The sequence below is a fragment of the Pelodiscus sinensis genome, chromosome 2 (genome assembly GCF_052426305.1).
Source record: "Pelodiscus sinensis isolate ZL-2025 chromosome 2, ASM5242630v1, whole genome shotgun sequence".
Taxonomy (NCBI): domain Eukaryota; kingdom Metazoa; phylum Chordata; order Testudines; family Trionychidae; genus Pelodiscus; species Pelodiscus sinensis.
This window is the reverse complement of record NC_143053.1, coordinates 73,257,523-73,285,218: the sequence shown is the minus strand read 5'-3', so window position 1 is coordinate 73,285,218 and position 27,696 is coordinate 73,257,523. Positions and strand designations below refer to the sequence as shown.

At 40.4% G+C, this 27,696-nt stretch overlaps 1 protein-coding gene across 10 annotated transcripts in view; it reads left to right on the top strand.

Moving 5' to 3' along the window:
- ASXL3 (ASXL transcriptional regulator 3) overlaps positions 1 to 27,696 on the top strand; it is a 161,775-nt gene that overhangs the window by 116,564 nt on the left and 17,515 nt on the right. For all 10 annotated transcript variants that reach the window (XM_025180831.3, XM_025180832.3, XM_075920751.2 and 7 more), the window contains 2 exons: positions 24,677 to 24,773; positions 25,253 to 25,358. In XM_025180831.3, the coding sequence (XP_025036616.3) occupies positions 24,677 to 24,773; positions 25,253 to 25,358 (203 nt within the window). The remainder of the gene's footprint in view (positions 1 to 24,676; positions 24,774 to 25,252; positions 25,359 to 27,696) is intronic.

Genomic DNA, 27,696 nt, shown 5'->3' with positions numbered 1-27,696 from the left:
GAGGGGCCCAGACAGACATAGTCTGAGTGTGTTCATGAGTCATTGCTTGAGAGGACCACCTGCCACCTGAAGCAGAAAATCTAGAATGGCCCGATCTGTCTTTACAAGGGAAGTGGGAAATTGGAGCACTGGCAGCCGCTTGAGCAGTATTTCTTGCTGCCCTCGTGCCTCCTATACACCTGATCTCACCAGTCCCTCCTGACAGCTTTGTTATTTGGGGATAGGAGATTTACTTCCCAGTGACCACTCCAGCCAAGCAGATGCCTGCCCATTCATTGCCCATTTCTGGGGTCACCTGTATACTTATTTGCTTATGGTGGAGAAATCTAGACTTCACAGATTTTTTTTCCCTCAACTTTTTATAGAATAATTTCTGTTTGCAGTTACACTCCAAAACATTTTTTCTCTTCCCATATTACTGTGCAATCAGTGGTTGGCTGGTGTTCTCCCCAGAGATATCTGCATTTCAGCAGTACTATATGGATATACTACATCAGTGGTTCCTTATCGCTGGTCCGCGGACCAGTGCCAGGCCGTGAACTACTGGCTGCTGGGCCACAGCATGCTGCCAACCCATGCCCATGCCTTGGTTATGGGCTCAGCTGTACTCTGGAGCAAGGCCCAGTCTGCCCAGAAACCCCCTTCTCTTCTCCCCGGGATTGTCTCTTCTCCCTGTGCCCAGTGCTGTGTTGGCTTCTCTCCGTGATGCTGCCTTGATGTAGAGGATGCTGCCTGAGCCCAGAGTGTGCAGGGTGGGGGGAGCCAGCTTGGAGAGGGGGCTGAAGAGAGGTGGGGGCAGATAAGAGGGGTAGTGTGGAACAGGGATATGTGATGCAGGAGGGGGATGCAGGAGGCAGTGAAGGGAGGTTGGGGGATTCAGGGGAAATGTATGGGGTGAATGGGACTAGGGGTGCAATGGAGGAAAGGTCTGAGACGGAGTCACAGGAAGGGAAAAGGGGGGTGCAGGGGAAGAGAGGCTTGGGGAAGACGGGGGGAGCAAGAGCAGCCTGGCTGGAGAAGGAAGAGACACAGGGAAGGGGTTGTACAGAAGAAGACAGGGAAGATACAATGGCAGCTCCCCCACCCCATGGGGCAGGAGATGGGGAGGGCAGAGGTGACTGGTGGTAGCACTTGGGGGCACCAGCTTCTATGCCCCTGACAAAATTTCAGTTGCTAAATAGAGTGCCCCACTTGTCCCCTGCCGCTGCAGGTGCCCCTCCCTGCACCCCTCCCTCTGCAGACAACACTCACCCCTGTGGGAAGGGCTGCCCCACCCAGCAGCTAGAGGGGAATTCTTTCTGTGAATTTTTTTTAGTGTTGTAGATATCTGCAAACTCTGCTCCATTACAACAACACATATTGTACGCATTCAAATGTGATGTAAAATAACGACCTCTTAAAATTAATTGCCATAAATTATGAATATGCATATATAAAAATTAAATATTACTGGTCCGCCAAAAGTTTGTGACTGGGTTTGCCCATCTGCGGTATAAAAAAGGTTGGGAACCACTGTGCTATATGAAGTGCTGTGATGAAAGATGTGACATAAATGTAATATATCAATACTATTTGTCTTAATTTATGGTGATCGATGAAAGATACTGCTGAGTAAGTGCATGCTCAGTTACACTTTGTTACCGCTCGAAATAGAACAACTATATGATGAACGGTCAATTGTCATTTCTGTCATAAACACCATTTCTCTAACCTCTGCTACTCCACCTTCTTAAATTGCATTGCACTGAAATTTGTCATACATGTTGTATGTCATACAATCCAAAAAAATTTTAGCAACCATTAAGCGAGTTGTCTTTTTTTTTTTTTTTTTTTTTTTTTTTGTTAAGCAAAAAAACTCAAATTAAGTTGGGGTTTAATTGTGTTTATACTAACCCATTGTCAAAAAAAAAAAAAAAAAAAAAAAAAAAAAGGCTGGAGACCAAATCTTGCACTTTAGAATAGACATTCTTAGTATAGGTCGAGCTGGTATTGAGTCACAAATCTCCCACCCTTCTCATTTCGCTAAATGGGAGCAGTGTCCTAGGAGTGGGGTCCTTTGCATGGAAAAGATTGGACACCAAGACCTCTTGTTATGTGTACTCTTTCCTACTCTCACTGGAATTTTCCCTGAGTAAAGACTGTATGTTTTGTTCCTTATATTTAAAAAATTGTAATCTTCTGAACATCTAGTATGTTTGTTAGAAAAATATCTCCGTGAGAATGCCATCTGCTAGTCACAACTTATATGTTTGAATAGTTCCAAGTTGCATGTTGATTAGGTTTTATTTCAGCAGTAAAGATGCTCACGCAGCATTCTTTGTGTTCAAAATATCATCTAGAGAATTTGGGGCTAGAGCTGAGTGGGGAAAAAAGGTATTTCTATTACCCAGAGAAGGTTAGTTTACATTTAATTTTTCCTGTGATTTGGGGGTGAAATAAATACTTTGAGACGCTCTGTGAAAGGGAATAAAACCCTGGCTCAGTGGGGAGGGAAGGGTTCTGTCGGGTAGCTTCCCCAGAGCCTTGCTCCCAGAAAACATTGGTGTCCTTGATACATTGGCAGGATGCTCTGGACTGGGGAACCTGGTAGCTCTAGCCTTCATGGTGGGGCTCCCAGAGCTTTTGGGCTGTTGATTAGTCAATTGTTTCACTGCACTTTGGTTTGTTATGAAACCTAGTTGTGGGCACCCTGCTAATGAGCTGAGTAGCATTTGAATCTCTCCTGAGTGGCTGCCCAAACACATTGCTTACAGGGAACACTGTTGGTCAGTGAAAGTAGAACAAAGGTATCTTGATTTTTTTTGGACAAGTTTCTTATCTTCTTAGACCAAATGCTTTCTTCAGCAGATGGAAGGAATGATGGGATATTTACAAGTAAACAAAATTGTTGTATAGGCCAGTGTAGGTTGTATCACTCTTACAATATTTATGCTTTATTGTTGTTGTTGTTGGGGAGCTGCATGGTCAACAGGACTTTCGGCTCCCTCTCAGACAAATTCATTCCAGGTTGGCTGGCTACTCACAAAGTTTTGACATTAGCCTTCCAGACAGAGTTCTGTCAGAATGTTATAAAATCAAACCATTTCTTCAAAATGTTTACATTTTAACAAACTGGCAATTTCTGATGACAAAAGGTTTTATTTGATTTTTTTGTGTGGTGTGTTCTAATGGGAACATTTCTGTTGTTCATCAACAGTGTGTTTTGGACCAAAGGAAACCAATACTTTTATTAGTACTTAGCATATGAACCGCAGCCTAAGTGTCTGAAGAGGCTTTCAACATGCATATTTATCTCCAGTAAACATACATGCTGGAACCACAGAGTCTCTCTTCATCTAGATTACAACACTCCATTGGAATCTTTTAAGACCAAGAGTTCATTAAAGTACATCCTTTTGTTTGTGCGCATGTATTTAAAATCTAGGGGTGGGCGAATGTATTGTCAGGGCCCACTGGTGCTAGCAGTGGAAGCACTGTGGACCACGCTCTTCGTGTCAGATAGCATGTCATTCACTGTGTGGTCTAATTTTTTTTGGAGCAGGACTGTATTAGGGATGTAAATGGATAACCAGATACCGGTAAACAACACCCTTACCAGTCCTCGATCAACCCACACCCGGTCCGACTGGATTGGCTGTGCCATGCTTCAGACAGGGGATGTTCCAGCTTGGCCAGGCCAAAGCATGCCTCCTAAACTAACATAGGGTATGTCTACACTACCACTCTAGTTCGGACTCCGTGTCACGCGGCTACACGCGGCACAGACTAGGTATTTCGGACTAGGCTTCCGAACTACCGTGAAACGAGAAGTAACGGTAGTTCAGACTAGGAAGCCTAGTCTGAAATACCTAGTCCGTGCCACGTGTAGTCGCGCGGCACGGAGTCCGCGCTAGCGGACATTTAAAAATGGCGACGCCCGGCAAGATGCAAATGAAGCCCGGGAAATTCAAATCCCGGGCTTCATTTGCAACTCCGGTTGCCTACATTACCACCCTAGTTCGAACTAGGGTGGTAGTGTAGACATACCCATATAGTTTAACCAGTTAACATTTTAAATGGGATTTACATCCCTAGACTATATAACGTGTTGCTTAATGGGTTGGAAGCTGGTCATGTCTTGTGTACACCCTACTGTTGCTGTTACTGGGGGAGCTGAAATGGTGATAACGGTACAGAAAAAAAGTCCAAATCTAGATAGAGTCTTGGAGAGGAAGTATGCCTTTTAATGAGTTTCTGATTAGTAAAGTGTCACCTGTTCTGATAAATTCAGTTTCAACAAGATCAGGTGCTTTTCCTCATCACAGCTTCCCCCCCTTTGTTTAGGAAAGCTGCTCTTTGGGTCTTCCCAAACCAGACTAGCTTCTGAAGTTTGGTAATTTAGTCCTTAATGGAGTATTTGGTTCCTTTGAGTCTGCCTCTGATGACTTAAATCCATTCCCATGTCGCCTTCTAGGCCAGTGGGACTTTCTTCTAAAGAAATGAACATCGGGCACCTAAGTACTTCCTCATAAGTCATGGATATCTGGTTAATGTAATTATTTAAATTTATTTTACAGATCTTGTCAGCTCCAGAGAGTATTTAAGACAAACGAGCAACAATAAATGGCCAGTAAAAATTGATCTCCCCTTAGCCACACTTGGTGTGTGTGTGTGTGTGTGTGTGTGTGTGTGTGTGTGTGTGTGTGTGCGTGCGCGCGCGCACACACACACACACACTCTCTCTCTCTCTCTCTCTCTCTCTCTCACGCTTTTCCTGCAGGACAACTTTTCGTGCCGACTGCCTCCTCCCTCCCATTTTGCCAGTGCTCAGCTGCCACCCAGAGCCTGCAAGGCCTCAGAGTGGTGCCCTTGGCATCCAGGGGAGAACACGGGGTCTGGTGAGGCCCGGAAGCAGCTTCCCTTCCCCACATGCGGCAGCCAGGGGGAGATAGTGGGGTCTGGTGAGGCCTGGAAGCAGTCCCCTCCCCCATGGCAGCCTGGAGAGGCATAAGGGACCAGGGCGAGGAGGGAAGAGGCATGGGGGTCAAGAGCCAGGGCTAGGGTAGGCTTGGACCCTCCCTGGTGGCGGAGGCATGTGGCAGGGGGAGAGCTGGGCCAGTCTCGGCCCAACCCGTGGCAGCTGGGAGTACAGTGGGGCTGGCCTGGTTTCGGGAGGGCCCAGCAGCTGTGGGGAGAGAGCCAGGACAGGCTAGGGCTGCCATGTCTCCGTCTGGCCCTCTCCAGCAGCCAGGGGGAGAACCGAGGCTGCATACTTTGCAGGGGGAGGGGTTGGTGAGCTTAGCAAGTAGTGTGTGCAGCTGAAATAAAAATACCTTACTTTGAATTTGTCACCTTTACTATCCACAGGAAGAACTAGGCAGACAGTGGGCGGGGTGGGAATCTACACTTTAATACTACTATGGAAATACATAAATAATATAACAATTCACAGTAATGTGTGAATCTGTTTAATGTTCCTAAAAATAAATTCTTGATACTAGATGCTGCATAATGAAATCAAAAGATTATCACATGTTCCTCAAGCACATTTGTTCATATGTCATTGACAGCAGAACTGTAGCTTTGTCTTGGAAGTTAGTGCTAGTAATACTGATCTAAAACATAGTAATATTCTGTCATATTCAAGTCAACTCTATGTAGAGTATATTTTGTTTCTGTTAGTGACCCCACTCAGTTGGATTAATGCTGGCACTTTATATCTAGAGCAAATCTTCATGCTAAAAACTCCTTTTGAATTCTTCATTGAACAAATGTACTGATCATTTAAATGAAGTAAGTTTGAGTTCATATATTTCTTTCAAAGAGGCAAAGTGATTTAGGAACTAATCACCAACAAAACTTCATTTTGAAAAACTCTTTGCTTTTGCTTAGCTCAAAACAAATGAACATCTGTAAAAGTAACTTCTTTATATTTAAGCTTTCTTTCCCTGCTGCGGTTACATTTGCTTAAGTTGAAATACTCAAGTATTCCAGCAATGTTGAGACAAGGATATATATAGTACATATTAGCTACAATATTTGAGCTGTGCAAGGTGAGGAAAAGATGGTTTGGTAACTGTCAACTTCTTTTTATCACTTTTTATTAATACTTTAATACTGTTTTAACATATAGCCCTCCAATATTATGAAAGAGCAAGTTCAACTTCTTTTTCACACTGTATGTTTTTTAGTACTACAACCCATCATTTTGATGGCTTTCTTTGCAGCATCAGTACTTCAGACAAAAGATTTGACATTTTCTGCAGTGCCTCACTAACCTTTCTGTGTTGCAGCATATTTCTATTCAGAATTCATCCCCTTTTTTTTGTATACACAGGATTCGTTTTACATTTTTTTCTGTAGATTTACTGTGTGACAGATATCTTACCTCAGACACCATTTCAATTTATATTTGTTTTAGCTGGTTGTACTAACGTTATTTTTTATTGTTCTTTTTCAATTCTTTATATTTGGGTGTCAGTAATGAGCTTTCTATTATTCATTGTAAATGCTCATGTAAATGTCTGTCCATTCAAGATCTACACTGACATAATTTTGAGGTTGTGATAGAAGCATACACGCTAAGAAAAAACAATCATAGTAAAAGGAGAAATGTGCCATATGTTTTGCGTACCCATGCACAACAGGGCACATTGAAAAAAGTCTTTAAAATGGCATCTCATGGTGTCTGGTAACTGAAGTTCATATGGTATGTTTCTTCCTTTAACTGATTTTTACTTTTGATTTTATTGGTCAGTGTGAAAAGCCTAGCACTCTTTCAGGTTCCTTTATAGTACAATTTAGTTTCCTAATGCATAATTTATGTAGAATTTCTCAAGTCACAGTTGTTATAAAAGTAGAAAAAAATTAGTTTTGTATTGGCGCGTTTTTTCATTAACTTTATTGCTTATTTTCAAAAACACCTATATTGAAAGACTGTTGACAGGTCAATGAGATTTACTGTCTTAAATGTCTGAGCCACTTTTGAAAATGTAAACAGGTTCTTAAGTCACTTGGGCACTTGTGAAGCTTTTCTCTTTTCTCTACAGAGCAATGTAATGCCTACCTTAAAATTAAATTTGCTGAGTCAACGGAACTAACCTAAGTACAAAAGTATCTTTCAATGGTTATTGAAGTCAGTCTCTTGATAGTGATTTCACACCTGATTGCTTTTTAATATTCACAATATTTTGACAAATTTAATATTTCCAATGTGCTCGGATTGCTGTTAAGTGACATGGTGGAAAATATACCCATGCCCTGTCTAAACTTGTCTTCCCACCATTGTTCCCAGTGGGCAAAGCTGTGCTAGTGGTAATACAACAGTGAGAGAGTTCCCAAAAATGTGCTAGTGTAAAAAAAAAATGTGTACATGAATGGAAAGACTATAGGAGTTGTCTAGCTCAAGTTCTTAACTGGAAGGATTGTCAAATTGAATGCATTTCAGTTAAGCTAATCGGGGTTCTCACAACAAAAATTTTGATGACCTCCAAGTGCAGCCATCACTGCACTTGCTGATGGCTGCTGTAAAAAAAAAAATCCTGAAATGCTTCAGGAAAAAAATATGCACATATAAATGTCCAAATCATTCTGATTTATTTATGCAGAGGTGTTTTTTTTTTCAAACTCAATAATGTACAGTTGTATTTTGGGGTCCTCACAGCCTCCCCCAATTCCTCTGGATGTCCTTGGCGGCTCTGTTTCCCTCCCAGCACACCTAGTCAAAAAGGGATCCTGGCCACTCCTGTCAGCATTGCTGACCAGGCTGTTGACTATTCAGTTGGCAATATGGCACAGTGGGGATGGTGGGCTCCCTCTGAGTCTACATGGTTTCTTCTTTCTTTATATTTCTTCATTGCCTTTTCCCCTTTTCCAGTAGAGGCCCCAGTCAGGATCCGAGAAATATATGCTAGGTTCTGTGTAAATACAAAAATTGGGAAAATTTTGTTTAAGTACTATGGTTTTTGAGTCTCTGCAAACCTATTGACTATTGTTGAAATTTGTGAATCCGTTTTTCCAGTACACATGGGCTTCCTGCTGTAGAAGCTGTTCACTTGGTGCAAACTGTCCTCGTACTTCTTTGTAACATGTCTCATATCGCCACACATAAGTCCTTCTTGCAATACACAAGTCTTGACAGAACTATTGAAATTGTTGTTGGTTGGAGCAAGACTTTGCCTACATTGGGACAAAATGTTAGTGTTAACTGTAGACTGTAAGTTCATTGCTGAAGATGTGTTGCTGTTGCAATTAGTTTTATCAAAGTTGCACTATCTTCCTACAGTTCCAGCCGTACAAGCATAGTGTGTCGTGTGTCCTGCACCTCTGATTGCTTTTTTCTTTTGTTTCAAGCTGGCACAGATTCTGTCATTGAGTTTTCTCTTTTATAAGGCACAATGCAAGCAATCTTTAGCTTTTCTTGTTTAAAAAACAGGAATTTTTAAATACAACATTTACACTGGAAAATGTTAATTTCACATTTAAAGAAAAGAAAGTTTGGTACAACACTTCTGTAACGGAGAAAACAATATTTACTCTGGTATCTACTGCATTGTTCTCGCCAATGCTTGGCCCACCCTACTATATTTTTAAATCAACATTGCAGTCTGTCCATTTATATTTTTAAACCTTTGCCGAGTGCTACTTTATTTTTTTTAATAATTTCCTTTTTTGTGTCTATTTTCCTTTTCCTTCTGGTTGTTTAACTTTATATTTTCTATATAATTTTTGTGTTTCCTAGGCGAACAATCTCCTTATCCTTGTATGTAGGGAAGTAGTGTTATCTAATGGTTAGTGTAAGGGACAAGGGAACAAGACTTTCAGAATACTGTTCCAAGTTCTTACATTGATTCTGGTAACTTTGGTCAATTCATTTAATTGCATTATGTCTCTGCTTCTCATTTGTAATATTACAACACAAAAGTGTTGCAGATCTAATTATTATTTGTAGAATATTTGAGATTCCCAGATTGAAAGTGCTTTTGAAGTGTTGGATATTACTATTGTGTTCTTTTGGCATTGGGCAAATTATAGCAAGGGATTTTTTTAGAAAGTGGAGTTAAAATTGTATTTCCAGTTTGAATTCCTACAGTTAAGGCTTTAGAAACATGGCTGTAAATATTTGCAACTGGCTGTGCACAGTAAAGTAATTTTGTAAAAGACTCATTTTTCCTGATTAACTTATTGCAGAGTCATGTGAAACTATTGCTTACTTGTTTAAGATGTTTATCTGTAATACTCCACTATTCTCCTGTTTTTCATGGAAAACAGTATACATGTTTTATTTTTATTAGCAGGTAGGTCTACGGGCATCTGCTTCTTTGCACTGATTTTTTTTCCATCCTCCTCCAGTGCCTCTCCTCCTCTGCCTGGTTTGATGACTTCACCATTTCTCATATGTTCCAATTCTCAAACCCTGTTAAAAGGCTGCTCTTCATTCATGATTTTGCTGATCACAACCAAGAGCTGATCATCTTTATCTCACCAGTATTTGGGGAGGGAGGGAAGGTGTCTTTAATTTTTCTCAATGTATTATGATCTTTATTATGTCTCAATTTTGTAACTTGTTCTGAAGCATTTGGTAGTGGTGCTTGTATGACACATGCTATATGAAAATAAATACTTCTCTAATATGCATGCAGTTAAAAGATGGTACTGGCATTGGTTTTTTTTTCTTTATTTGCTGTAGTTTGGTTTTAAAACTGCGGTATGTTTTCATTTTTCAAAATTTACTATTCTGTTTCAATTCTTCAAGTAGTTTCTTACATCTCTGCTCTGCCAGGTTGGATTTCATTGTCTGTTTTGACACTACAGTGCATTGGAATGAATATAACTATCCCAGTTGATTGCTTGAGTTAGACAAGATCTGAATTAACCAGATCACATTTCACTTTGAAAATATATGGCTGTACTTCTGCAGTCTTTTTGGTGTATTGTCTACATTAATGCGGGGGATGGGAGGGAAAGTGTTAACTGTAAACGATTCTTACCATTTTGTTTTGCTGCATTATAGCTCTTGTGGAACAAACATTTTTTTTCTAGCAGAAGCTTTTCCTTAATTTGCTTTCTATCTCTCTCCCTTCAGATTTAGATTTTTAGGTAAAGTAATATTTAGCATTATCTGTAGAATCTATCTCTCCTTTATACAGATACCTCTTTTTCTTGTGTTATGTTGATGCTCATTTGGGGTTGCTTCTTGTTCTGCCTAAGAGATAAGCTGTAGCTGAAGGCTGAGACCTCTGTAAGAGACATTGTTACTGAGAAAACTATAATATTCAGAGGATTATTATGCCAAAATGCTACAGAGTTCTGAGACATAATTTTTTTTTCTTTTTCTTGGCATCAAGATGAAATGCAAAGTCAAGGTTGGCTGTGTTTGAGAGCCAAAAAAGTATTGGATTCTGAGCTCAGTAAAGAATCAGCTGCATGGATTTGCATATAGTATGATTGCTGGCAACTACCTTCATTTTGAATCTCTGTTTTTGCATTCTTGCTCTTGTCAGTTTTAATGTAATGTGCTTTGTTGTCAAAGAAATGTCCTGATTAGTCACACATCCCCGTATGTTTAGCTTGTGAAACCCTCTGATTCCTCATTGTCTTTTTTCAAAACTCAGAACCTCCCTCTCCTTCAGAGACTAACATACTTATTAAATATATTTTAAATGTCTCCAGAAAAGATAAGTTTATCTTCTAATTCCCAGACTATTTTCTCTGTATCGTAAAAACCCACATGTATATGTATATATAACTGCACACAGCTTTGCTTCTGTGTTTCAAATTAACCTCTCCTAACAGTTCCTTATCTTCAGTCAATGAAATACAAGTTGCTACCCTTCTGTCTCTGCTTTTGGCAAGTCTCACTGTTTATACAATGTTCTGTAGTTTCCAGCTGCCATCATCTCTCTCTTTTCTATCATCCATTTCCTTGAGAACCTGAAATGTGTGTTATATTTTTTTAATATTCTGCTCCTTTATTGTTCTCCATTTTTATTGCTCATCTACATATGTACTTAGCTCTTTTCTTTCACTCTGATTATTTTCATAGGATGCATCATTCTTTTTTTAAAATAACAAATGATTGATGGAGATGTTGAAGTGTCATAGTGGAGATATGTAATGAATCAATTTTAAAAGAGCACTGGCAAGATTGGTGGGTCTAAATTTGGCTGCATTTGATCTGAATACAAATGCCTGCTGTTGCCATATGTTTGCATCATTCTTGTAGACTAGAAAAGGGACTTTATAACACTTTTATTTAAGTTATTTCTCTTTTGCATGCACATGATTGGAGCTTTCTTTCCCTAATAATGCTAGATACTCAGATTCAAAGTGATACACTGTGAAGGCTGGAGTTGGCTAAACAACCTTTCCACTAAAAGCAGTTGTTATATCAATTTGGTCTCTGGGCATGGTGAGAGGATGACTCAGAATGATGTCCCATGCTCATTGCTCACTGGTTAATTAGGATGGAGAGGCTCATGGTAGAAAATGCCTTCTGAAAGTGGTGTACTTCAGAGGGGGCAGGTTAAAGAACCTCACTGTAAAGACTCTATTTTTGCCCACAGCATCTGGGTTGTCAGGAACTAATTTTGGATTCCTTTGTCTTGATTTGTTTAGTTTGCTTTGCATATGTTCTATGGTGGTGTTCAGTATCCCATGGGAAACACTTGGATAATAAATATCCTTATGTCTTGGAGTGAGCTACAGTCATGTCCTGAAAGAAGCAGGCTATTAGCATAGCTCAACATCAACCAATGCAGGCGTCCTGATCTTGAGAAATCTGTTTCAGCAAGATTCTTAATGTCCGCAACACCCAAAAGCTTGAATAGGCACGGTGGTTTTTCAAAATCTGGCTTCAACTCTTCAGGAACAAAACCCTTATGAATGTCAATATCTTGTATACAATGACACGGGGTAAGAAAACAAAGTGGGAGGTTCGGCCTGTATAAATATACAATGGTCACTGCCATTGTGAGGATGAATACTGAGGTGCTTCAAGGATTCAGAATAAGATGTTTAATATATTGATCTGGAATAGCATGTGGTGACAAAATTTGCTGATGATACAGTTACTTAGTTTAGCTGAATATGAGAAGAGAGAAGCTACTGAAGGCCCTGGCTAAAAGGGATAGTTGGGCATGATTGTCATATGAAATTCAGTGTAGATGAGTGCAAGGTGATTGCCTTTAATCAGCCTTCAACAGATTGTTAAACAGAGCAGAGACTGGCAGAAGCAAATACAAAGCTTGATGTATTTAGGTTCTGTTTGCTTAATGAATGCCATGGTCTGTTGCAGAGGCAGCATATTTATTTTAAAAAGAGTTGGAGTGAAGAGAACAGGTGAACTAATTATAATGCTCTACATAGCAATGCTTGAGATCTGAGATTCAGTTCCCAATATTAGTCTCTTGCTTCCCAGTCTAACAGTAAGGCAAAACTCTCAGCCTCTGGAGCAGGACATAGCTCACCTTGCTCTTTGATGGCCCTCTCCAGCCACTGAAGGAGAAGAATTGTCTTGTCATATAAGCAATGTTCCTTGCACCCATTCTCAGTCAAGGGGATACTGAGCGGTCAGTAGGAATGGTATAAAGTTGAGAAAAATCTTGAGTGAGAAAAAGAGCCAAGAAGGCTTTGAAGGCATGCACTTTAGCAATTTAGGAGACAACACGCAATCCAATTAGTATTTAGACAAAGCCAGAATAGTGCCTTACTGAGACATTAATATTTCCAAATATTGTATGGTTCAGACTACGAGGTGGTTCTGAGTTGATTCAGTACCTTTAGTGAATTGAACTACAAAGCTGATTATTATATAGCATGACAAGAGTAAGTTGGGTACTGTGACTTGATTGGAAAGTAGATTGAGAAGTTGAAATCGGTAATGAAGCAAATGGGCCTAAAAGTAGAATGCAGCTTTCTTCTCAAGTATCTCTCTTAGAACAAGGAGATTATCAATGAATCAGAGGAGTGTTGAGAGTAAGAGTTTGCTGTTTTTTAACAGTAATGTAAAGGATGGCAGTTTATAGGCAAAAGACTGTGATTGGGTGTATGGAGCAGGCAGTACTAGTATATTACTTTTCAACAGACTATTTAATCAGTTTTAAGAAAGAATTAAGGTTTGTCTCTAAATATAGTATTGAAAGCTGAAATGGAGTTTTTCTAGTGTGGTAGTTTATAACTGGTGCATTTTTCACTTACATGTGAATGTTGTACTTGGAAAACAGGTAATTGCATATGTCAAAAAGTAAATATACATGAAAGGATCATTTTAACACATCCAGTACCTGTTTTCTATATACTGCTTTAGAGGCTTAAAATATGTGCTCACTTCACTGACTGTCCCCTGCACTTCAGTGCTTCATAAGCATATTTTTGCTTTAGTTTAAACTGTCACTTTTTTTATAGAATGCTCTCTCTTTCAAAGCAAGTACTGACCTCTTCAAGATCTGTCTGTAGTATAATGTCTGTGGTAGAACTGCCAGGTTGTTTTGGCTAGATGGATAGCCTGGTGAAATCCATTAATCTCTTCTTTTGTTTAAAAATAACACCGCTTGTCTAGTCAAACTCATGAGTTTGTTACTGTTACCCTCACCTCGCTTGCATTGTAAAGAGGTGCATCTTTCAGAGATCATGTGGCTTGTGAGCTCTCTGAGACAAAGAGGTATCTTCTTATATGTTTGTACAGTACAATGGGGCCCTAATCCTGATTCGGGAGCCCTTGGACATTATGGTAATAATGGCAAAATAAATTTAATTAACTAATAAACCATCGCTCACTGGGAGTAATCTTCTTAAGTACAGATCAGACTGTCATATTTTTTGTGCAGATGCTAGTAGGTTGCCCTCCCTAATGGGGTCATTGGCATGCTGTCACTTAGGGTACGTCTAGACTACATGCCTCTGGCGACAGAGGCATGTAGATTAGACTACCCGGCATAGGAAAATGAAGCGGCGATTTAAATAATCACCGCTTCATTTAAATTTAAATGGCGGCCATGCTAAGCCGATCAGCTGTTGGTCGGCTCAGCTTGATATTCTGGATGCTCCGCGGTCGACATCAAAAGCCTTTGTCGACCTCCCAGGTATGCCTCATCAAAAAGTCTTAAGGGTCCAGTTTGAATCTGGGGTGACACAGATTCCCTCTAACACATGGTGAACCTGTGCATATGAGACAGGCTCCAAATCGATCAGGACACTGCGTGCTTTACTCCTTCTACTCTAATACCGCTTCAGCAGGGGTTGAAGAAAATGTCTCACCTATCGTCAATATTGCCTATCAAGTGGTCTGGTTGTTCTAAGTAGCTGGAAAATGTTCCAGTCTGAAATTGGGAAATAGTAGTCTAAGTACAGGCAGTCCCCGACTTACGCGGATCCGACTTACGTCGGATCCGCACTTACGAACGGGGCTTTCTCGCCCCGGAGGTCGAGGTGGCGGGTTCCTGCCTGCGAGCTCCGGGGCGAGAAAGCCCCGTTCGTAAGCTGCTCCCGGTGCCCCTGGTCTGCTGGAGACGGTCTCCAGCAGACCAGGGGCACTGGGACTGAAGCCGCACCAGCAGCGGGTTCCCGGGCTTCTGAGGCTTTGCCAGAGCAAAGCCTCAGAAGCCCGGGAACCCGCCGCAGCTGCGGCTTCGCTCCGGTGCCTGTGGTCTGCTGGGGACAGTCCCCAGCAGACCACAGGCACCGGGACTGAAGCCGCAGCCGCGGCGGGGTCCCTCGCCTCTGAGACTTTGCCAGAGCAAAGCCTCAGAGGCGCGGCACCCCGCTGCCGCTGCGGCTCTGCTCCCCGTGTCCCTGGTCTGCTGGGGGGGGGGTAGCGCAGCTAGTGTGCCCCCCCCCCCAGCAGACCAGGCTTTTGATGTGGACCCTGGGGCAGAGCAGCTGGGGCGCTGCCGATTGGTCCTGCAGCGCCGCTCTGGGCACTACTGGACCAACCCGGCAGCACCCCAGCTGCTCTGCCCCAGGTCCTGATTCAGCCGCTGCTGGTCAGTTTCAGCAGTGGCTGAATCAGGACGCCTGGGGCAGAGCAGCTGGGGTGCTGCTGGGTTGGTCCAGTAGCGCCGAGGAGCGAGGAGCAGTGCTACTGGAGCAACCCAGCAGCACCCCAGCTGCTCTGCCCCAGGCGTCCCCAAGTCAGCCGCTGCTGAAACTGACCAGCGCTGACTACAGGAAGCCCGAGGCAGAGTTGCTCTGCCCCAGGCTTCCTGGAATCAGCCGCTGATCAGTTTCAGCAGCAGCTGACTTGGGGTTCTTAAGTTGAATCTGTATGTAAGTCAGAACTGGCGGTCAGTTTCAGCAGCGGCTGAATTTGGACGCCAGTTCCGACTTACATACAGATTCAACTTAAGAACAAACCTACAGTCCCTATCTTGTACGTAACCCGGGGACTGCCTGTACCTTAAACAACCTGCTATCATAAAGCGTTCTAGACGCAGGGACTTTGCAGTAGCTATAATTTAAGTGAAGTCTATCGTAGCATCACTCACTGCCGTAGTATAAGTTCTAAGGTCAGATATGACCTTAGATGATGAAATTCAGATTAATCTTTTCCCAGAAATGCTATGGTGATGTTGTCACATGTGAAGGGGCTGCTGCATCAATGATTCTGGATGACAAATGGTTGTAGGGTCCTACCAGCCTCTCTGTTTCACGGTTTAACATTTGGTCATTGATTATTAGCTGGAAATATGGGATCCATGAGTCCCTGCATATGAACTGACATAATTGTTCCACCTTGTGGGCATGAGAAAAGTCCATGAGGAATTGGTCAAACCAGTAGTTCAGATCCAGGATGTGTCTGACCATATACCATGGACCTGATGACCTCTTGGTTGAAAACAGCGTTCATCATGATGGGCACAAAGTTCTGACCATCACGATGGAGAAGTCTCTGTCACTATCCCTTTTTACCAAGATTGATAAAATAATATTTTGTGGATCTTATAGAGCACCGTGAACACTGAAGATTACTTGTGTTCATTTTGTCTTTAGACTCAGGAAATGTGTGCATATGGTTGAACTGTTCTGTCCTTGGACTGACTTCTCTCTTGTACTGGAGGCAGGTTGTGGAGAACATAGACTCTGTTCCCCTGACAACTTTGTTACACTTTATGACTGGCAAAAATAAAATGAGTTAGGCTTGGCACATCACCTAACCAAATCTTATAAAATAATGTCAGGAGTTGGACCTGAGATTGAAAGGTATTGTATTATATAGCAGCATCATTGTTTTTCCAATACAGAGCAGATATATACAGAAATGTGTATTGAACATTTCTGCGTTATTATTGATAATTCTAGCATTTCCATCTAGTAATGGACCAATTCCATTGTTAGTAACAAGTACAAGTATAGCTGGTAGCCTGTGTGATGGCAAATATTTTGTCATTTACAAATGTGTGCATATTTCCGAGCATCCACAATTCAGTTGCTATGCAGAATGATTGTCTCCAAGAGCTGCTGCCTAATTTGAGTGGTCGTGGAGAGAGACTGGAGATTAAGGCATAGGAAATGGCAACAATAGTGCAGACCCAGTGGTTAATTCTGTCTGCATCATATTTTCCACTTACGTGCCAAAAGGTAGCATTACATATTGTGGGTATATATACATATGTAGGTAAATGGTTTCACCTATATTTGGTTGAAAATATGGAATTTAATAATTTTGGTAGGGAAAAGATAATATTTTTCATTAAAAAGTGCAGAAAATGTCTCCATTTTCACACCAAATTTTAATCCAAAATTCCCCTTTCCAGTCTTACACTACAGTATTTTATAATCCTACATATTTACAAAAATTGTGGCTGTCCAGTTTTATACCCAAACAGATATTTTTTGTCATCTGTATTTATTTTCTTATAGGCCTTTGTCCTCTTGTATAATTCCTTTTAAATCCTTTGGGGAATTCTATTAATTATAGGCCAGTTTTCCCCTCCCAAGAAAAAAATAAAAGCATGATACTGGGTGATAAGTGTATAATCACATGACATAATGCACTTGATTTAGAAGAGCCTTTTAAAGCTGGATCACTTATTTTAATACAGGTTGGACCGCCCTTGTCCGGCACCCTCGGGACCTGATCGGTTCCAGAGGAGGAGAGATTTGTGGGAGGGGGCACCAGCCTCCCCACTGGGCTCCTCTCCCAAGCCTCCTGACCCTGCAGGCTGCAGCAGCCCTGCTAGAGCTCTGAGTTTCATAAGCTACAGCAAACCCTCTACAGCTCCCTGTGGCCCCACCGCCCTGCTGGCCTTACAGCAGCCTTACCACCCCACCAGAGCTCCCTTGCCTCTGGCACCCCACCAGAGCTCCTGGCAGTCCTGACAACCTCGTGACAGGATTGTTGCCCTGCCCAAGCCCTGGGAGTTCCAGCTCCCCTGCCCTACCAGCTGCGGGCTCTCGTGCTCCACTCTCCCCATGAGCCAACTCTACTCTGAGCCACCAACAACCTTTGCCTCTGGGGCTTTCTAGTCCGCAACATCCAGGATCCTTCTGGACCACAAATGTTGCCAGACCAGTGTGTCCTGGACCACAGAGGTTCAACCTGTAATGTGAGATCACTCAATAACTTCAATAACTTCCTGGGTTATTTGGGCTCAGACATAATTTATAATTTATTTAAGAAATATATAGAATAATAGAACACTAGAACTAGAAGGAACCTTGAGAGGTTATCAAATCCAGTCCCCTGCCCTCACGGCATGACCCAGTACCGTATAGACCATCCCTGATAGATGTCTATCTAACCTGCTCGTAAATATCTCCAGAGATGGAGATTCCACAACATCCCTAGGCAACTTATTCTAGTGCTTAATCACCCTGACAGGAAGTTTTTCCTAATGTCCAACCTAAACCTCCTTTACTGCAGTTTAAGCCCATTGCTTCTTGTCCTATCATCAGAGGCCAAGGAGAACAATTTGTCTCCCTCCTCCTTGTGACACCCTTTTAGATACCTGAAAACCCCTGTCATGTCCCCTCTCAGTCTTCTCCTTTCCAAACTAAACAAGCCTAATTCTTTTAGTCTTCCTTCATAGGTCACGTTCTTTAGACTATTAATTGTTCTTGTTGATCTTCTCTGGAGCTTCTCCAATTTCTCCACATCTTTTCTTGAAATGTGGTCCCCAGAACTGGACACAGTACTCCAACTGAGGCCTAATCAGCACAGAGTGGAGTGAAAGAATGACTTCTCGTGTCTTGCTCACAAGATTCCTGTTAATGCATCCCACAATCATGTTTGCTTTTTTTGCAACAGCATCACACTGTTGGCTCATATTTAGCTGTGGTCCACTATAACCCTAGATCCTTTTCTGTAGTACTCCTTCCTAGACAGTCGCTTCCCATTCTATATGTGTGAAACTAATTGTTCCTTCCTAAGTGGAGCATTTTGTATTTCTCCTTATTAAACTCATTCTATTTACCTCAGACCATTTCTCCAGTTTGTCCAGATCATTTTGAATTATGACCCTATCCTCCAAAGCAGTTGCAGTCCCTCCCGGTATATGTGATACTTCAAAGCAGTGATGTAAAAAGAATTATTAATAGTTTTATAAATAAATGGGAGACAGTATTGATTTTAGGGGAGATGTTCTGGATTGGCCTATTCAGTGCCTTCTCAGGTAACAGCAGCTGTATGGGGCAGAGTGCACCCATGTGAATATTGCTGTGTCCCTTCTGAAGTGCCACCAACACTTGCATTCTAATGGAACTGCAGAAAACATCCCCACATTTTGTTGCTATGCCGATCCTTCAGTGGGGGAACCCATCCACAAACCTTTCTACCAAGGATTTAAATTAGATCTTGGTAGAAAATTCCTAGTCAGTTAAATTTCATGTTATTGTTAGGCATTACCATGTCCTGTTATGAAAACAGCCACTGGGGTGTGATAGATTTTCTTTAAGTATAATCTTTTTAAATTAAGTTTCTGGTTTGAATTCTTCATAAAAGATTTGTAGACTTGTTTAACCGCTGCCATTGTGCTTAATCAGACAAAATAGAAATTCAAAGCCTTACAGAAAAAATATTAAGCTTTCAAGAAATGTTTGGTGTTCCAGCTCATTAATGTGCTATCTCTGTAGGACAACATTTCTTAAAGACCATAAAAATTAATAGTGTATTTAAAAAGTGCTTTATTGGCATGTTTCTCCAAATTCTAATTTAGCTCTAGCTCTTAATTGTGCTGTCTCCATGGATGGGATGTAGAAGTAAATGCTCCCTTTGGCATCAGACATTTAAATTTTCTTCTCATGCTTTTTCAGTTCAGGTGGAAATTAATCCTTTGAGATATGCAGTACACACAAAGGTTTTGATGCATGATCCACCAAGTAATACCTTGGGACCAGAGAATTCTTGGTATTCTTTTTAAGTATGGTAGAACATGGGAAATTTCATTCTGATTTCACTTGGGTGTTATATTGACATATGGTTTACACTTTTTTTTCCTGGCAGTGTCACTTTCAATATAACCTTTTATTTGGAACTGGAATATTGGTGAGGAATAGTAGGAAAAAGTGGGGTTGAGAAACCTGCTTTTCCCCCCTTCTTAGCAATTGGATTCTTCTTTATTCCTGATTCTTCCATTTCAGTGGAGCAAAAGTTCAGTGCTCTAAAGCAGGACACTACTTCCTGGTCCTGCTGCAATCTTTGAATCGATTTCTTTGCTCTTCTTAATTAAAGTAACAGTACCTGATATTAGGCTTTCTTATTCATAAGAAATGGAGATAGGAAGCAACTTGGATTGTTTGGAAATTAAGAATTCCACTATGTGAAAATGTTGAGGTTTTGGTATGCGTTTCTGATCAGGAATGAAACCAAAACTTCTGTGTTTCAAATTTTTTTTTTAAAGCACCCCTGCCTTCCCTCTCTTCCCCTCCCCCCCCAAAAAAAACAGAATGGGAGAGGGAACACAGAATAGCAATAGACCAGTGATTCAGGCATCCAGGTGGAAAACAAGACACGCAGGTTCAGGTCCCTCTCTGCTCTGTCTGACTCAGACCAGGGACTTTAACTCATGCCTCTCTCATGAGTGCTTGAATCATTGGGCTATTGACTCTCTGTTTTCCTGATTAAAGTTTCATCAAAACTTTAAGTATTAAGGAGGGTGCTCTGCCTGATGCAGACCAGTGACATGGCTCTCCCACACCCCAGCTGTCTGCCCTAACCACTTGTTTATTCTGGGCATGCATGCACTCTCTTCCCTAGTCAAAATGAGGCAATCTTTCTTACCTAAACCTTTGTTGAAACCAAACCAGTTTGTGTCAGCACATCTGAATTTTCTCACTAAAAATGTATTGAAATTTCCCAACTAGTTATAGAAATGACTGACATGATCATCCAGTCCTTTTGCCTAGCAATGTGTGATTTGTTTCTTATAGTACATATTTTGTCCAAGTAAGTTTGTATGTGTATTATTCCTATATTTTGTTTTCCTTCTTGAGATTTAATCCCACACACCCTGAAGTCAGATGGGCTTGTTGCCAGGGCTTTTAATAAACAGGGTTCAGATCGCAGGCACAGTGATTTTTTTCCCCTGTAATAACTAATCCATTATCTTAATATTAGATTAGTGTAATTGTCAGGATCAATCTTATTTCCTGTTAGGAAAATCTGTCACTTTTACTTTTCTCCAATGTTTCAGCCTAATTAAATTAACTAGCGAGATGTTAGAATTTCAACCTTGAAATACAATGCAGTTTCCTAATAATAAGGATATTGAACATTGGAACTGCTTAACAAGGGATGTGTGGGACTCACCAGCTCTCAGAATCATTAAGACAAGATTATATATCTTTTTGAGATGACTTTAATGAAGTTGGGGAGGGGAGAGGAATCTAGGGCCTGCGTGTGCAATGGACAGCTTGAGTGGTTGTGATGTTCTCTCCTAGCCTTAGATTTTGTGAATCTTGTTTACTCCCTCACTTCATGGTCCATGGAGAGAATGGGAAGCTATGTATTGTTTGCATTATGTTCAAATCACTTTCAGAACTGCATTAAAACAATTACTATAAATAAATCTACTGCTTCAGGGCTTCACCTGGCTGTCTCACTTGGGTTCAGGAAGAATATTTTTCCTGCAGATGAACAGTTGGCCAACTGAATTTTGGAGTGGGAGAGAGGTGTGTGTGTGTGTGTGTGTGTGTGTGTGTGTGTGTGTGTGTGTGTGTGTGTGTGTGTGTACGTACACGTTCTTTTTGCCTTCGTCAGAATTATCATGAATGGCCACAGTTGGAGATGGAATACCAAAATGAGAGGACCAGTGCTTTGAGGTGATATGAAGAATCTTATTTCTTAAATGGTTGGCTGGTGTATCTTGCTTGCATGCTTAGAGTTTATCTGATTGCCTGTTTGTGGTCAAGAATAAGTTTTCCTGCAAGTCACATTGGCAGGAACCTTGGGAGTTTTTGCCTTTGTCTGTATTTGGAGCAACATAACCTGCTAGAAATACCTGAACATCTCTGTTATCAATTTCCTGCCATTTCAGGGACATCAGGCATTGGTGGCACCTAGATCTTCCCTGTTTCCTGCCTGTGGCATATAGTTGTTTAGTCTCTGAAGACTGAAAAAGCTTTAGTCTACCCAATTTACTGTCAAGTATCACAGGGGTAGCCATGTTAGTCTGAATCTGCAAAAGCGGCGAGGAGTCCTGTGGCACCTTATAGACTAACTGAAGTGTAGGAGCATAAGCTTTCGTGGGCAAAGACCCACATGCATCTGACGAAGTGGGTCTTTGCCCACGAAAGCTTATGCTCCTACACTTTAGTTAGTCTATAAGGTGCCACAGGACTCCTCGCCGCCAATTTACTGTGTTCATCATGGGTTTGTGCACAAGATTTAATAGCTTGTGGTTATACCAAGGTCAGACTAGAAGATGATCTAATGAGCACCTCAGAACTTGAATTCTATGAAAACTATGAAATCTTTGTGTACGTTTTGCAGTAGTTTCTGGATGCAGTAAATTTATTATCTCAATTCCTTTATACATTAGGTTTTGTGTCATTAGACTGGATAATTTGTACAACATATGTTCAGATTTTTCAAGTATTCCATTATCTGTTCTTTTTCAGTAGCTAGTTTTACAAGATCTTGCTCCATTTTTTAAAGCATTCAGACGTCTCAATTTTTCTTCTTGTGTACAGATTTTAAAAGGAGTTAAATGTTAGCCATTTTTTACTGATTAGTTCAGTTCTCTTATTCACTTTTACCTCTTTGGTTATCATTAACTCAGTTTGCTTTTCTGTCATCCTCCTTCTTTGAAGCTTTAACTGATTGAATCTGTTTTTTCTGTTTTCAGTACAAATTTTCTTTAACCTCAAACTTTTAAATGTATTTTATAAACTCCCAGTCTCTCCCCAGTTCTTACTTCTTTATTCTTTTTCAAAGAAAATTTTGACTGATATCCCTTAATTATTTTGGGCCAGATCCTCAGTTGATATGAATCGGTGCCACTTCACAGTGGAGGTATACTGATTAACACCAGCCAAAGAAATATCACTCACTATCTCGTAGAATTCCACATCTTTTAACGACAGCAGTGGACTATAGTGCTTAATCATATTACACTTCATCAGATTTCTCAAACCCTCAAAATGTTCTTATCTTGAATCTGTTTCTCCTGCTCTGTCATTCTTTTCCTTAGTAAAATTAGTTTAGGTAGTGGTCCATCCTTCGTTATTGTTCTTTGATTCTCAAACACTTCCTTTGGATTAGTTTAAAAAATAGATGCTGGGCAATTTCTCCTTTAGTTGGAGTGGTTTCACTTTTTGGATCATTAAATTGTGTAATTTAAGAACTGTTTGTTGTTTAAAGTCTGTTCTGATTAAATTTCTTTGCCCCATAGATATTTGTTAAAATCTCCCATTGGCACTGGAGCATAAAAAAACTAGTTTAGGAATTTTTTGTTCTCTCTCCTGTTCCTGTGATGTCCACAGTCATGTCTGATTTGTTGTTCATTCCTTGCATCTTTACCCAGAGAATTTCTGTATAGTACATAGAAACTAAATTCGCACCTTTTTTTATCAGTTCCTTTTTCATGGATGTAGGTCATCTTCTCTACTTGGAATCTCTAATTCAGTTCATGCTAGATGTTTGAGCTGATCAAAGTAATGAATGATTCAGACCTTGGTCCCCTTACATGTAAGGTATATAAGCTCTGCAGCAACAATGCATTAAGCTTCGGATCAAGAAAGCAAGTAGCATGCTACTTGCCAGCAGCTGCTGATCTTGTATTGACTTTGCAGGGAAATGCTATTGCTGTATTCAGTTCCCTTCCCCTTCCTTCTCCCCCCCCCCCAAAAAAAAAAGAGAGAGAGAGAAGCAGCTTAGAGCCCCAACCCTCCAAAGAGAACTACCCAGCCGGACACCTGCGTCCCCACTGTTGTCAGTGGAGGCCCTGTACAGTTTTCCTTGCAGCATTGAGGCACCCAGCTCCCAGACTCCTCCTTGATCAATCTTTCTGTTTTCACTACTTTGCATTTTAAAACATACTCTTGTGTTCCTTAGCTCATAAAACAGAGTATTATGAGGTAGGTCATCAGCTGTGAAATGATTCAATTTGTAAAACTGTGCTAGAGAAAGATAAATCAAGTAAACAACTAGGTAGATATGGTTAAATATTATTAAATGTGGCTCTGACATCTGCTCTTCTCTCTTTCCAGATTTGGGAAGGGGGAGGGCAGTTGGAATTATGTTTGCAGTTAAAATTAGTGTGCTGGCATGCTGAGAATTGCAACACTGTGCACTAGCAGATGACAGAACAAGCAGTGAAATCGTTATCTCTTAGCAACCTTAAAGAATGTATAATGAACTATACTGAGTGTGAGGTACCTTTGACCTGAACAAATTAGTTCCTACTAAATCCCTTTCTGTCTGGTATTATCTTTTTTTGTTGGTAGTGTTGTTGTTACAGGAAAATTATTATAGATTTGATGTATCTGGAATGCATTGTATTTATTGACTTTTTTTTCCTAGTTAATAATTTATTACCTGCATAATTTCAACATTCACCGATAAAAGAAAATATGTCCAGTATTCAATAATACTAGAATTGTTGTAATCACTTATTGCAATTGAGGTGGTTAAATACTATTTTCATAATGGGTTTTTACTTCTGTAAAAAGTAAAAATAATGTCTGTTTTAACACACTCAACTTTTTCACCCTTCTACATTACATTTACATGGTTTCTGCTGGATTTTTTTAATTGTTAATGTTTTATTTTTCCCTTTTAATGTTTTTGTTAAGGAATTTTTTTCAGATGGCATGGGAACTAGGTTTCTTCAGCATGGAGAAACATGCTAAAGTTACTGCCTTCATTATATTACATTACATTTAATTAACTTGTTTGTGTACTGTATTCCAGGAAGATGCACAAGTACAGTAATGATCTGGATTTTTGGCTGTGTACAACTCTAGGCATACTTGGATGCAAGATAGATAGCAGTGATTAAACCCACATCAATCAGTTGTAAATTGAGTAATCATCAGTATACTGATGATTTTTTAAATAGACCCATAGATGCTGGATTAGGCCACTTGCATTTACAGTAATGACTATAATGAAAATGCTGTTTTTAATACTAATAGTTGATTTCCTTTGTTATTCCCACTTCCTATCCCTTCCCATTCCCCTTAATTGGAACTCTATTCTTATGTAATCTTAGTTGAAGCTGTTTCTGACAGTGTCTTCTGCTACCATCGGCTTATTTTCTAGATGGGAAGTGATGGAGTTTTGCGCCTCAGTAGTTCCGCTCTAAATAATGAATTCTTTGCATATGCAGCACAAGGGTGGAAACAACGATTGGCAGAAGGTAACTCTCTATTTGTTCTCAGATTTACCAAATATTATTTTTTTATTTCATAGCCAAAATAAAAATATATATATTTGAAAAATATTTTAGTGTGGAAAATGCATACATTCAGCAAGAATAATTGCTGACTCAGTTTTGAATTTATTCTAGAGAATCTCTTTTCAGTTACTAATTTTATAGTTTGCTGTGCTAGCTTATTTGGACAGTTTAAAAATAACTAAATAAGCATTTTCATCACTGTCAGCTTTAGAAACATAAATGCATGTGACTAAATCCCACCAATATACTTTGGAAATACCAAAGTTATATGCTAATTACAATCTTCCAGGTCACACTCACCTTTGTTTTGCATTGAATTACTGTTTGGATGGCTGCAACAAAATCAAGTGTATCTGTGTAACTTTGTACATTATGTAACGGTCCAGTATCAGAGTAAACTTAGACAACTTTTATTCAATATGTTAGTATGTGTTTTTTAGGAGAGTTTACTCCAGAAATGCAGTTGCGCATCAGACAAGAGATTGAAAAGGAAAAGAAAACAGAACCTTGGAAGGAAAGATTCTTTGAAAGATTTTATGGTGAAAAGTAAGTATTGGACAAAAACCAATTTTGTTTCATTTTATTTTAGATGGAAATGAAAATATTCTGTGCTTCAAATAGCCATTGTACGTATGTTGTAATACTTAAACCAGTTATCAAAGGCATTGTGGGTAAATGAAATAAGAAATTGTGTAAACATATTGTGGCAAATCAGCATTTACATAAAAAATGCATTTTATGAGGTTCAAAACTCATCCATAATAATTCATTCCATGCAGAATTTAAGACCAAGTCTGAATGTGTAAATAAATTTTATTTTAAAAGTATTGTACAAGTTGTCCCTCCCTGAACCGGGACTTTCTGGTCTGGCAATATCCGTGGTACTGCTGGACCTTGGATGGTCCTGGACTAGAGCGCCCTGGGGCTGAAAGCCCCATGCACGGCGAGACTAGTCGTCGTGTGGCCAGAGCTTCAGCAGCAGTAACAGGGCAGAAGCAACCTGACGGACAGCCTGGCCGGGGCTGTAGCAACCCACCTGGGGCCAGGACAGTTCGTGTATGTTGGCCTGGCAGCAGGGCTGGAGCTGCGGCAACCCAGCAGGAACCATGGCAGACCTGCAGCCTGATTGAGGCCGCGTACTGGCCCACCGGTAGGGCTGGTGCTGCTGCAGCAACCCAGCTAAGACCAGAGCAGCTTAACCAGGGCCATGTGTCACCCATCAGAGGTGCTGGTCTGGTGCTGCTGCAGGGGACCAAAGCTGCATGCCACCGTGCCAGCAGAGAAGTGGGGTCGTCGTGTTGCTCAGCCGGCAGCATGGCTGAAAGAGCCAGCAGTGGGGAGGGGTAGCAGGCTGACGGAGATGGTGGCAGGGAATCTCCCCTGATCTGGCAAATTCCCTCACCCAGGACTGTTCAGGTCCCGAGGGTGCCAGATCAGGGAGGTCCAACCTGTAGCAAGTCAGTTTTTATCTGAAACTATAAACAATGTTTTTACAAAATCTGAGACCAATAGTGCTGTTTTTCTGTTGTTATTAAAAAAAACAGTTTAAACAAATGTCTCCTGAGGTGTTTCTGATTCAGACATTCCAGCATTGGACTAAGTGCACAAAGTATGGAGGTGAAATGGACTAGAGAATAACATCACAGAAGTGAAACTGAGTAATCCAATTTTGTTTTCTGAGTTGAGGTACAAAAACAAAACAAATATCAGAAGGGGGGGGGGGGGGGCAAGATGTATCAAACCAAAGGCTTAGCTGGTCTAAGTTGTCATAGCTCTGATGTCAGTATAGCTATCTCAATTTATAACAGCTCAAGATCTGGACCTTACATTTTTTGTTTTAAAAATCTAATATAGGTAAGGAAATTGTTTGTTGGATTTTTTTTAAACCCAAGAATGTCCTTTTAATTAGTTTTTAAGAAGTCAGTCTAGCTGTCTTTGACCTGTATAGGTGTTAAAATATAAAATAATATTGAGTTTTTTGGAGGTTTGTGTAATTTTTTTTGTGCACATGTAACTTTAAAGTGACTTCAGTTTATAACTTAGAATACTTCCTATGGAAAATTTGTGTGGCTAATATATGTGTTTAATAGACAGAAAAGGCCCAAAGTAGCCACTATAATATGTGGGATTGTTTATATTTTATTTACTTTAAAACTGCCTTTGTTTAATTTATGCAATCAAGGACACTCAGAGGCCAAAACCTACATAAACATGAAAGTCAGGATTACGACAGTAAATGAAGCATTGAGCCTTGACATTACACCACATGCACTAACTTGCTCGATCCATTGATTTCACACCCCTGCAGTATTTAGGCAAAACAAGGCAGCAAATTAAAGGACTGAATTTAAAGTTCAACTTTACATTTCATTGCTAGCTGCTATCTCATAACATGATCATTATTTGCACATCATTTTTATCTATTACACTAAAGCATCACAATGTGTTTAAAAAGAGCAGTTCTGTTATCAAGTGGTAGACCATTTTCCTTGAAATCCTGGAGACCTGGATATAATCCTGCTGTAGACATCTTCATTTAAATATATGTAAAACTAGCCATTTGCTTATGGAGTCTGATGACCTTTATTTATGCATGTTAGTATAAAAGTAAGAGTTACAAAACTTTGCATTAAGGAGAGGACTATCTTGAAAGATTGCCTTTGGACTTTCTACTATAATTAGAAACTTAAACACACATTAAGTAAAATTATTATCTTACTTTAAAGGAAATCGTGTTCAAAAAATACACTGAGTAACATGTTCATCGGGGGTAGTGTTAATTATTTTAAGGGTGCCTAATGGCCAACAGATAAGGTTCAGTATGCAATGATACATGGCAGTAGTTGTTTCACAGTAGGTTCCAGATAGTAATGCAGGGTGTCAT